Raw genomic sequence first — 12,105 nt, 5'->3', positions numbered from 1 at the left:
CTATTTTAACCCCTTCTGAACCTCCTCAGATGTCGTGTAGCGCGTAGTGCCGGTTTGACAGCAAGGTAATGACAGGACAGGAAAAGAAATACTCCTTCCAGGTTAATTTATGGGGTGGATGGAGTCTGTGGAGGGATTGTAATGCACAGGGTACAAGAGGGAACACACGGTACCCTCTAGAGGGCTTGGGCCTGAGCACAGGTGGTTACCCTGCAGTCCTCCACACGCTGCTTATGTGAGCGGCAGATCTCTTTCTAGGTGACGTGTAATCCAAGTATCTACAGCAAAGTTCTGGAAATCAGCACTGCTAGAGTCTCATTCTTCCTGTTGGGTGTCTCTGGACATATCTGTGTAGCACAAAGTCCATTTAAGAAGCCTGCAAAGCCTGGTTCATGCCAGCACAGTACTATAGACATGGACGTTGGTTTGGTGCAGATCAGGTATTTCTGTTTTCCCCAAAGGTTTCCAAGTGTTGACCAAGTCTGTGCAGCGATGTGACAGGTATTTCTGGAAATTAATTTTGCATCTTTTCTCTCCATCCACACCATTGTGTGTTGACCAGTTTTACTTTGATCCATGGTGTGAGCTCCTGTTCCCCCGCCCCCTGTTCTCTGTTCCCTTGTACTCACCACTAGAGGCCCCTCCCTGAGCACACAGCCCCGCGCCAGCAGCTGAGCCTGCAAGGTCATGTCCAGATGAAATGGACCCTTCTCTTGTGGGGCCTCCAGCTCCAAGGGCTGGCAGCACATCCCATCGACCTCTCTGCCTGCAGACACGTGTTGGCATGGCTTCGTGTTTTTGTTTTACATGTTTACACATACAGATTGGAAGAAAATCTACACTCAGAATTCTGGTTGCATCAGACAGAAATGAAGTTTTATTAGCGACATTTTCCTGATACAGAAGAATGCAAGTAACAAACAGGTCGAATCTGTAAAGCAAGTAGCTCAAGTGCCAATGGTTGAAGCCACAAAGCATTCTGAGCAGAAGCAGCACAGCACACCTGGCAGGTGGGCAGATGGCCCATCGGGGCAGCTCTGATGGACCTTGTTAGAGACATGGCATCAAGAACGTTGAGAAGCTGTTAGGAGCATCTCTCATTCCTTGGGAGCATGAGGAATGTAGAGGATTTGGGCCACTTTCTGTTTGAAAGGTCTTGCATTGCAGGATCCTCAGTGTGTTCTTAGTCAAACGATCTTCTTCCACACCCTGTTTAGACATAAAGAAAGCATTGATTTCTTCAGCACTAGCACTGAACCTCCAAGGCACCAGTATCTACCAGAGAGAAGAGGAGCTTGGTTGTATGGCAGGTGACCATAAGCTTCAGCTCGGTCTGAAGGCAGCCCTGTTATGAGGTTTGGAGAGGGGTGAGAGGGACAGAGAAAAGTAGCTGGGGTTTTAACTATGTGATTAGCTGATGTCACCCACAAAATTGAACAGAAATTGGATGTGTTTCCCAAGCAGAGTTGATCTTTTGCACACAAGTGAGCAAGAATTTTTAGTAAATCTAACAATTCCCAGAAATGTGAGTTTCTCCTGGGCACTGTTTACCACCAGCAGAGTATTGAATACAGTGATTGAATTAGTGAGGATGGGACTGAGAGAACAGTGTGCCCCTGCAACAGGTCTCACCTTGGCTTTCGCCACCACTCCTGCAGGACTGAGACTGGGAAGATGAAGAGTAGGAGTGGGAACTGCTGATGCCTCCTGAGATCCTTCCTCCCCCTCCTCCTCCAACGTTCATGCATCCACCACTGCTTCCCCCTCCCATTCCTCCACTTCCTCCTCCCATTCCTCCTCCACCACTTCCTCCTCCTATTCCTCCTCCTCCCATTCCTCCTCCACCACTTCCTCCTCCCATTCCTCCTCCCATTCCACTGCCGGAGGAAATGCCACCACTTCCATATCCACCACTCATGCTACCACCTCCTCCTCTTCCTCCTCCAGAATAGCCACCACCTCCCATTCTACCACCTCCCATTCCTCCTCCCATTCCTCCTCCCATTCCTCCTCCCATTCCTCCTGATGGGATTCTGCAAAGAGAGAGAAAGGAGAAAAAAAGTTAATCAAACACATTTTTGATGTCAGAAGGAGTTCTGCCTACAGACACTGCACAGAAACCTGCTCTTCTCTTGTCTGTGCTTCCCCTTTTTTGAACCCAGCACAGATAAGCCAGACAACTGCAGCAGTGCCAAAAATCAACCTCTCCCTCAGTTTCAGCTGAAGAGCAGGAGGTTTTGCTTTTCCCACATTCTGCTCAGCTACTTCTTGCAGGATTTCCCATTGCTGCTGTGCCGTGGGGTGTGACTGTGCAGCAGCAGGCTCACTGCACGCGGGGAACCACGGCCGCTGAACGTGCAGAGAGCTGCACACTGAGAGTTTTATGAAGGTTGGAAAAACTAGGGTCATTTTTCTGCAATCTATGGTCATTTTTCTGCTTACACTCTTGTCCAAGTTGACTTCTGTCTGTTCAACTCCTGGGAGCAACAGAGATAAATCTCTGGGCATGGATTTCCCTCTCCAGCCCCAAATCAGTTGTTCAGAATTTCTGTATTACTTTTTTTTTACATGATTTATATTCTGGAGAGATCTGCCAAGAAATGTGTAAAGCCTCTAAACTGAGAGGCAATTGCTCAAGAGAGCTAACTTAGCCTCATTTCAGTGCAAAATCTGTTTTGGAAATGTAGACTGTTAATTTCCTGTCTTTGTGACTAATGGAGCAACCCTGGGTGGCGTGCAGGGCTGTGTTCCTTGTCAGGCTACATACACGAGGTCCTGCTGCCCTGCCTCCAGCAGAGCCCGGTACTGAGCGATCTCCTGCTCCAGGCGGGTCTTGATGCCCAGGAGCATCTTGTACTCCTGGTTCTGACTCTCCATCTCGCAGCGGATGCTGGCCAGCTCCTCCTCCAAGGGGCTGATCATGGCCTGGATCTGCTGCAGCTGCATGCTGTAGCGACGCTCGGTGTCGTCCAGGTTGGATTGCAGAGAGTCTATCTGCAAGTGGAAAAGGAAATGCCATGTTTATGGAAATGGGTCAAGGTTAAGTAATTTTTTTGGTGGAAGAATATTTGAAGGTAAATAACCCAGTATCCCATTCTCTACAGATGGAGTACGTTTACATTCTAGCTGTAGATGGAGTACTTCCTCGGTGTAAGCATTCTTTCATTCTGGTGACACATGCAGCCTGTGCCACAGGAGAAGCAGAAGCAAGTCCCTGCCCTTACCATGCTGATTTGTGACTGCAGCTCAATCTCCAGGCTTTGGTATTCACGTCTCAGCTCTGAGATCTGTTGGTTGCTTGATTGTATCTCCTGGCCACTTGAGTGGACTTGTTGGTTAACTTCTTCCATCTGAAAAATTCACATTCAAAATTAAGGCATTTTTGTTAACAAGAAAACATTGTGGGTTTATGATAAAAGCACTGAGAAAGGAATTGATGAGGATGAAGAAGGCTGGGCTGTGGGCTGGCGGTGTGTGATTCCCACATGCTGACTCTCTCCGTGTCGTTCCCCCTGCTGCTGGAGCACAGATCTCTACAGGCTTTACCGCAGAACCACCGTGCTCCAGGACTGACCTGTTACAGCAAACTGCTTAACGCTAATGTCCCTTAAATGATACATGATAAGCTGCCTCTTCTCTGCTGGGTGTGAATAGGTCCAGTTCTTTGTGAAAGGTTTGGTAACCCAGCCCCCTGTGCTTACCTTGGTTTCATACCAGCTCTCCACCTCTCTCCGGTTGTTCTCAATGAGCCGCTCATATTCACAACGCATTTCGTTTAATTTCTCCATCAAGTTAATGCCAGGAGTAGCATTGACCTCCACACTGACATCGCCACCAGACTGTGTTTGCAGTCCTTTCATTTCCTGAAAACAAAACACAGAAACCCATCAGGCTCTCAGAGGGTGAGGGTGAGGAGAAATGTCACTGTTTCAGTAAGAGAGAGGAAAGGGACACAAATCCCCCCCAACCATATTGCTCCTGCAGAGGGGCCTCACCCACCCTGCTCTGCCAGGGAACAATTCTGCCCTTCCCAAGCCCACCCTCACAGGGAGTGACAGCAGGCACCACGTGCACAGTGACCCTGGCACTTCCTCCTCAGCATCGTAAGGATTCTGTGCAGTGAGATGTATGTGAAAATCCTGTTACATGTTTTTCTTCTCAACGGGAAATTTCACTGCAGATAGTATAAATATTTTCTTTTGACTCCTCCATATATTCTATCCAATTTTCCTTCCATAAGTCCAGCAATGAAATTGTAGTTTGTACTGAAAGCCATTCACTTCCCTGGTCCCTCTGCCACATGGTGACGTAGGGGTCTTACTACATCACTTGCAGGCAGCTGTGGACGCCACATACTCCAGAAAATCAAAGCCAGGTTGTGTCAGGTTGGATGATCAAGGCCAGCAGCCAAAATTTGGTTACTGCTAGTGCAAGAAATCCACAGGAAATTCTCTGAGCATTGAGTTTTCACTAGTTGTTATTTTAAAGTGTAGAGAACCTTACCTCTTCATGGTTCTTCTTGAGATAGATCAGTTCCTCTTTTAGGGATTCAAACTGGGTCTCCAAGTCAGATCTGGCTAGAGTCAGTTGATCCAAAAGTGGCCGTAAGCCATTGATATCACTTGCCACACTCTGGTGGAGAGTACATTCAGTTTCATACCTAAGGGACAGACAAAGATTGTGAAAGTGCTGCCAGACCTCTTTGTTGTCTTGATTATGAGAAGTTCTTTGGTCTTTAATCCCATTGATCAGTTCTGAAAAGAAAGGACCCAATTTTCTTTCCATCTCCAATAGGTTTGTTTGATTTCAGTAGAATTTCTCTCTGTGAGATTTACATGATGAGGACTATGCTTATAAGCTATGTGCAAGGGGTGGAGAAACTGAGAACATAGTGCTTTACATGGCACTCTTCAGTAACTTGTCTGGAGAAAAATAATAAGGAAAACCTACAAAAGTAATTCTCAGGTTGCTTTCCCCAACAGTTGTATATCGTGTCCTTGGAGCCAAGAGTTTCTAGCATCTACCAAGGTCAACTGGCAGCATGGACACCTGGGGGCAAGGGGAGGCAGGATGGAATGAGGCAGGAAGGGAAAGACTCACTTCAGTCTGAAGTCATCCACAGTCATCCTGGTGTTGTCAATGTCCAGAAGGATCTTGTTAAGGTCCACGTTTGCAGAAACAATCTGGAAGGGAGAGGGCAGATGTTATGCAGTCAGTTGTCTTTTCAGTCTGACACAGAGAGAGGGAGGAAACACGAGTGCAGAAACACGTCAGTGTGCGTGGCAGCGTGGAGCCTGACTAGTGCTGCAGGAGCTGCAGAGAGAGAAGCACCTTTGCTGTCAATTTTGGTTTACAAATACCCACTAAAACCTTGTTGGAAACAATAACTAATTAAACTCAAATTCAAGAAGGAGTGGAAAAATAATAGTTACCATTGCAAGTGCTGTTCTAATGAGAATCTGTTCAGAGTTAGTCAAATCACATCATACCTGGTTTTGCAGTTCTTCGATTGTTCTGTAATATTGGCTGTAGTCCCTGGCAGAAGTGGGACCTTGATTTTTGTACCATTCCCTGATCATGTGCTCCAGCTGACTGTTTTCATCCTCCAAGCGTCGCACTTTGTCCATGTAAGACGCCAGGCGGTCGTTGAGGTTCTGCATGGTCAGCTTCTCATTTGTGGCCAGCAAGCCGCCATCCTCGCTGAACCCCATCCCACCAAAGCTGCCTCCACCATAGCCACCACCAAAGCTGCCACCGCCAAAGCCACCGCTACCCCCAAAGCCACTAAATCCACCTCCACCAAAACTACCTCCACTGAAGCTGCCTCCATAGCCACCTCCCATGCCCCCAAAGCCACCCCCGCCGGATCCAAATCCTCCTCCCATACCTCCACAGCCCATTCCTCCTCCGTAACTGCCACCACTCATTCTCCCACCGTAGCTACTGCGGCTGATCCTTCCACAGCTGCCACTGGTAAAGCCCCCTCCATAGCTGCTCCTGGACATCCCGCCACCAAAGCTTCTCCCCGAAAAGCCCCCGCCCCCCCCGGAGGAGGTGTACTTCCTGGTGGACACCGAGGAGTACCCACCGGACCTGCGCACCCCACAGCTGCTGCCCCCTCCACCGCCACCACCGCCGCCACCTCCGCTGCTCATCCTGGTGCTGCTAGTGGAGGACTTGGTGCCACAGCTCATAGTGACAGCGGATAAGAGTCTAACCACAATCCCAAATTTAGGTGCACAGCCTGATAAGATTCAGGACTGCAAAGTTTCATCCCCAGCTCGCTCTCTTTATACTTCTGACAGTGGGTGTCACCATCAGGGTGTTTCCTTCTCCCGGGGCATTTACCAGCCTTGTTGTTTGTGCCAAGAATAATTTGCTGAACAATATTTTTGTGCTGATATCTCAGGCAATCCAGCCCATTGCTGGGTTTGTGGTGTTTGTTTAAGAAGGAATGTTTTGCTTCTTGTGGTGTCCTTTGCTTTTTCTGGCCCAGGTCGTCTTTTGCCTCGCGCAGCCTGGGTCTGCTCTGGGCTGGAAGAGCTTTATTCAGGGTCCTGCTGGAGCTAACGTGGAGGTAATGTGGAACTGGCAGAACCACACAGAGAGGTTTTGTTCTCAGTTCTTCCCTAAAAGAAAAGAGGAGGCTCAAATCTCTCATGTTTCACTGCGCATTTATTTGCTCAATTATTAATCTACTTTCTTTGCTAAGATTTTGCAGCCACTGTTGTCAGAAACTATTGCTCTCTTTTGCTCTTTCATATTTGTGCATTTAGGATCTTCTATGTGGCTTATACTATTCCTCTCTTTATACATGGCAGTGCAAGAGTTATATGCACAGGTTTGTATGACACGTCTGCTTAGATTGCCCAAGCTGTGTATCCCTGCAGCTCTCAGAGAACACGTTTCTTTAGCTGAGAAGTCCAGTGGGATTCTTATTGAAAACCAAGCTCCTTCTGTTGTGAAGTGAGTGCTGGCCCAGCACACTGGACAGCTAAGTCCTAGAAGTCAAAGAGGAAAAAAAAAAATTTACCAAAGAGCTGTTGATCTAAAATAATGGGAAGATTAAGGATACTTTAATTGCATTACAAAGTCAATTGTGGCACAATTAGAAACTCTTTTAATGCAGACAATGACCTATAAACTACTGCGTGGGAAGATGGTTTATGGTTTAATACAAATCTGCTCATTCTCTCTGTTGTTACTGTGTCGTATATTACAGGTGATAGAGTAATTGCACACACTGCTCCCAACACAGAGATCCCTGAGACTATAATGTAGTATCCTGAGAGAGAAGCTGAGGTGCTTTCTACAGTTGAAATCAGACTGTTGAGACCACAAAAGAAATGACACCAACCTTCAGTCTGGCACTGCCCCTCAGAATTGTGCCCAGGACAGACCTGGACATGGTTTTCCTCCTCAGCTGGTAGGCTCAGTGCTCGGGCAGAGTGTCTGAAAACACAGCTGCAGGTTTCCAAAAAATCTGTGCGAGCCTGAGTTTGGGCAAACAGTGCTGGCTGGCTCCTGGGCTCCTGGCAATTGTTGTCATGTTAGAATGTTCCAGCTTTGTCCTGGATTAAAACTAGATATTGTGGTTCAAATGCAGAATCTGAGCTCTGTTCTGACACTACCAGCTTGGGTGAGATATTCACATCTCACGTTCTAGCACAGTAGAGGCTTGGTCCTTGCAAAGAGCCCGGCCACCGCTTCCCTGCCAGCAGCAAGGCCACCCAGGCACGTGTGGTCCTGCTGCAGGTGGGCCCCAAGCTGCTGCAGTTTGCTCAGAATGAAGGGGACATGTTCCCAGTGCTGGTTTTGTTCCAGGTTACTGAGGTGTCCTCGCTGCCTTTCCTCCTCTCTGGCTGCTGAGCTCAGCTGTGAGGTGTTTTGGGGACTCCCCAGTCCCACCCCAGCCCCCCGGTGCAGGGAGCCAGGCGGGCACATCTGAGGAGCTGCAGTGTGCTGTCTGCTGCCCTTCTGCCAGCCCTTCTGTGCTTCCCAGAGGCCACCTTGGTGTGGAGGGTGACCCTGTGACACTCTGCGGTCGGTCTCTGCATGCACAATTCTTCTACAAACTGTATTTCTGCCTCTTAATGTCTGGTCTTTTTCGTGTTCAGTTCAGAGGATCCTCAATGTATGTTAACTTTCGGAGGGGATCCATTGTCCCGTCCCTCGCACTGTGCTTTTGCCAGCATTGCTTTATTGCTCCTTATGCAACCTCTTTCAAAAGCTCTCTGATTTTATCATGCTACTCAATGGCTCAAAGATGATGAAAGATTTCAGGTGGCTTGGTGGTGTGATAATTTCTCCTTAATTCACAGCTGGAGGATGAAAGTGTCACCTCGCAGCACAAACAGTTTCTGGGCTTCTGCACGCTCTGCTGTCGGTGCTGCAAGTTCATGTGCAGAGGGATGTTCCTTTTCTTTAGTGTTTGGCCTTTGCCTCTGGGTGATGTTGTTTTGGTCAGCGGGGGCCTTTTTTTACAAATTCCACTACAGTGAGTAAAACTGATCCTCACATTCAAACTTCCCTCCCCTGGCTGAAACATTGCCCTTGTGATGCTTTGTTCCCTTCACAGTCACTGCGTTCTCAAAAATGTCTCTTTGGACTGTAATACCTGAGAAAGACAGGTGAACAGTGAGCACTTCATCCTCTTGTAAAGCTGCATAGATTGAATTCCCTCCTGGCATATTTCAGTTTATTGATTATTAAATATTTAGCTGTGCAAATACTTACAAACCAGAGAAGATCTGTTCCGTGGACAGGATAAATTTTTCCTACCTGAGCTTATTTAAAGAGCCTTCAAAATTTTTTGTTCTCTGATGCTTTCCACTAATGTGTTACAAGGATGATGGAAAGTTTATAATTTATGGAATTACCTGAAAAGAACTGGCAATTTTAGGGCCTGTTCTCATCTCTTTCCTATACGTGGTGCATGGTTTACCCTTTGAGGGGTTGACTCTAGATACCCTTGCTGGTTCCAAGGCAGAGCAGCGTCAGGACGTTGGTTCCCGCAGCCACCAGCACCACACAGCCCGCAGAGGATCCGAATGTTTGGCACTGTGAGCTGCTCCTTGGTAAGCTCAGCACATGCCACCTTTCAAGTACAGCCCACATTCTTTCACTCTCTGTTATTCTTCTCCTTTTAATCAGGTCTCTGTGATACACATCAAAGAAGTGACTGCCTTGCATCTGAATGAAAACAAACTCAGTGAGCAGCCTGTGCTGGTGTGTGTTTTAGCAAAACTAGGAGACTTTTACAACAAGCTGGAGCTGTGGCTTTAGAAACAGACCTGGGGAAAATGTATTCTCACTTTTGTGTCCGTGCACCAAAAAATTAGAACATTTCCCCTTAGTTCAATGTCACATTAATAGCATGCCTCAGGGGAATGCTGGAGTTTATTCTCTTGATGTATTAAACTGTCTTTTGCCATCACTCCTACAAGAAGAGAGGATCTGTCTTCACCTAGGAGACTGCTCGCTCTTCATTCCTACTTCATCTTGTCATATTGTAGTGAAACCACAATCTTTTCCAAAGAGAGTTCCATCAGACCCAGCACAGGAATCGGGGACTGTTGAGGCAGCAGGGAGCTTGCCTGTGCAATTCCAAAGCTCTGCCCTCTCCTAGCACACACCTTTGTGCGGGACAACTTGGAGCTCCCGTGCCAGGAGATGGATGGGCAGAATGCTTTTGTCACGCAGATGTGACAGCCACGGGTCAAGGCTCTCGTGCCTGCAGCTGACAGGCAGTTTACAGCTGCTCATCACTGCCAGTTATCATTTCTGGTGCTTTCTGAGCCAGAGTCAGAGCACTGTCCTGCTGGGATTGCCCCAGACTCCTGCAGTGGGAAGTTAATTTGACTGGAATGATTTCTTTTGGTGGTACCAAAATGGAAGAATGTTTTTCATAGTCCCTATAGCAGCTGGAGGGCACAATAAGAGCATCTGCCAGCCAGGTCCCCTGCCTCCTCTCGAGCTGAGGTGCCTCAGCCTGTTTGGGGTAAGCAGCCTGAGCTCCCTCCCACTCGTGGAGGTCTCTGGCTGTGCTGTCAGCTTTGGTCGCTGCAGGATCCTGTGAGCTGGGATGTGGAGCTGGGATCCCAGCCTGCAAGGGCCACATCCTGCACTTCCTGTTACTGCGACTGATGTGTTGTGTGAAGGAGAGGTGTCCACTCTGTTGGGGTTTCTGCAGGGAGGGTTTCATGCTGCTGGGCTGAGCTCTGTGGAGGATTGACACACACCTCTGGGCAGCCTGCATGTACTCTGTGTGCCAGGGGAAGCAGGAGGGAGCTGGAAGGAGCCTCAGCCTGGCCAGAGCAAGAAGAGAAGCAGCCTAGAGAACTGGTTACTCAAAAAGTAAGGTTTAGTGAATGCAATCATTCAAGGTGATTAAAACCCCACTGAGCCAGGACTGGGGGATTGGAGCTTTGAACTTCAGCTGGACTAGCTCAGCCCTGTGCATGCCAGCTGCCTTAGGGGGTCTGGCCCCTGCTTGATTGTCCAGGTAGAGAATGACTACCACAAACCCCCCCAGCACTTTAAGCCAACGACTGCCTAAGCAACCAGTGTAACCCCCTCAGAAAAGGGAAGGAAAACCACTCAGACATCCAGGTTGGGATGGGTGGCTCTGGAGAGATTTGCTCCTTTCTTCCCCCACCCCAGTGCAGTGGAGTGACTACGTTGTACTGGTTTGTAGCCCCTGAGTATGGCCCCAGCAGCATTTGACAATTATTGGGGCTGACAATTAATGCTAAATAAAGGAGATCTCAGCAGAATCTATGCATGGGCAATTTTGAAATTGCATCTATTTCAGATGGATAGAGGAATTGCTCTGGGAGTACTGAAGCCAAGCATACAGGAGTCTGTGTGCACGTTTATTTTTGCCCAAGGTTGTTCTGCAGGTCTTGTTCTGACACATACCACAATATTCTTCTCAGAGCTTTAATAGGAACACCAGATAAGTATCCGAATTGCAACATTTTGTGCTCATAAAATTAAGGCTTATTATGCTGATTAATGCCTGACAAAACACATGCAAATGAAAAGTGCAAGGTGTTCTCACTGCTCTTCATCTCGCTGCAGTCCCACTTTCAGCTTTGACACCTGCCCCTACAATATCTGTATTTCTTCTTCCTGCTTTGCAGTGGGTTTGATTTTCTACCTCTGTTCCTTCACAGAAGTTTGTTTGTGTGGTCATGATCCCTGCAAACCTGCTCTCTCAGTAAGCAGTCGCTGGTGAGACCCGAGATGCAGGACTGGCAGGTGCAAAATGGGAAAAGAACAGAATACTTCAGCTGGCACTTGCTTCCCAGGTTTGGTCAGAAACCAGCTGAATTCAGACTCTTTTCTGTCTGTAACGAGCACTAATGCCAGGATTAATTAGGTATTTTACAAGTTTATTAGTGGTTTGTGTTTATTTTGTCACATACTGTAATGTGTAGCAAACAAACTTTATTATGAGGCTCATTTGCATTGTCCATGCAAGGGACGTTCCAAGAACACCATGTTTAGCAAGGTGCAGATTTTGGGTGAGGAAGAAGACAGTGCTAACAATGCTGAGCAGTAGAAGTAGTAACAGGAATATTATAGTTATTTGTCCTAATTGCTGAGGAATTTGTATTTATTTCTGTGTGGTTATAAGACAGCAGTGTAAGTGCTGCAGCCAGCCCCAGAGCTGCCGGAGCTGCCCCCACCCCGGGATGGGTTTCCCAGCCAGCAGGGAGCTGCCTCGCTGCAGGCAGGTTCTCCCTCCCACACCAAACCCCTCCAGCCTCCTTCTGCTGGGCTCTCACAGGTCTTGTTTCGGTGGAACTCCTTCGGCAAGGCTCGATGCGTGGATGCTAGATGCTCAGATAACTGGCAGTACAAATACTGACTGCACGTTCTGGGTTTGGAAAGGAGGACAGGAGCAAGGAGCAGGAGGGATCCGTGGTCCCCAGAGCTGCTGTGGTGGTGCAGAGCCACAAGCTCCAGCACAGGCAGATTGCTCCTCCAGGAAAATTGTGTCTGGCCCCCTTGGCAGCCTCGCGGGTGTCGCTGGAAGGCCAGAAGTCGAGCAGTGGGCTGTACATCACCCTGTAAAAGGCAGGAAGCAGGAACTCAGCA

General features: G+C 48.2%; 1 protein-coding gene across 1 annotated transcript; it reads right to left on the bottom strand.

Moving 5' to 3' along the window:
* Positions 1–1,183: 1,183 nt before the first annotated feature.
* On the bottom strand, positions 1,184–6,194 carry LOC103771936 (keratin, type I cytoskeletal 13-like). Its single transcript, XM_008939256.1, has 9 exons — positions 5,490–6,194; positions 5,101–5,183; positions 4,504–4,660; positions 3,702–3,863; positions 3,225–3,350; positions 2,768–2,994; positions 1,912–2,033; positions 1,633–1,866; positions 1,184–1,209 (listed from the first exon to the last, which is right to left on the bottom strand). The coding sequence occupies exons 1-9, from the start codon at positions 6,192–6,194 to the stop codon at positions 1,184–1,186; spliced, it is 1,842 nt and encodes a 613-aa protein (XP_008937504.1).
* Positions 6,195–12,105: the final 5,911 nt, after the last annotated feature.

The sequence above is a fragment of the Merops nubicus genome, unplaced genomic scaffold, assembly GCF_000691845.1.
Source record: "Merops nubicus isolate BGI_N331 unplaced genomic scaffold, ASM69184v1 scaffold21104, whole genome shotgun sequence".
NCBI classification, from domain to species: Eukaryota; Metazoa; Chordata; class Aves; order Coraciiformes; family Meropidae; genus Merops; species Merops nubicus.
The sequence above is the reverse complement of the archived record's forward strand: the minus strand, read 5'-3'. Positions and strand labels throughout refer to the sequence as shown.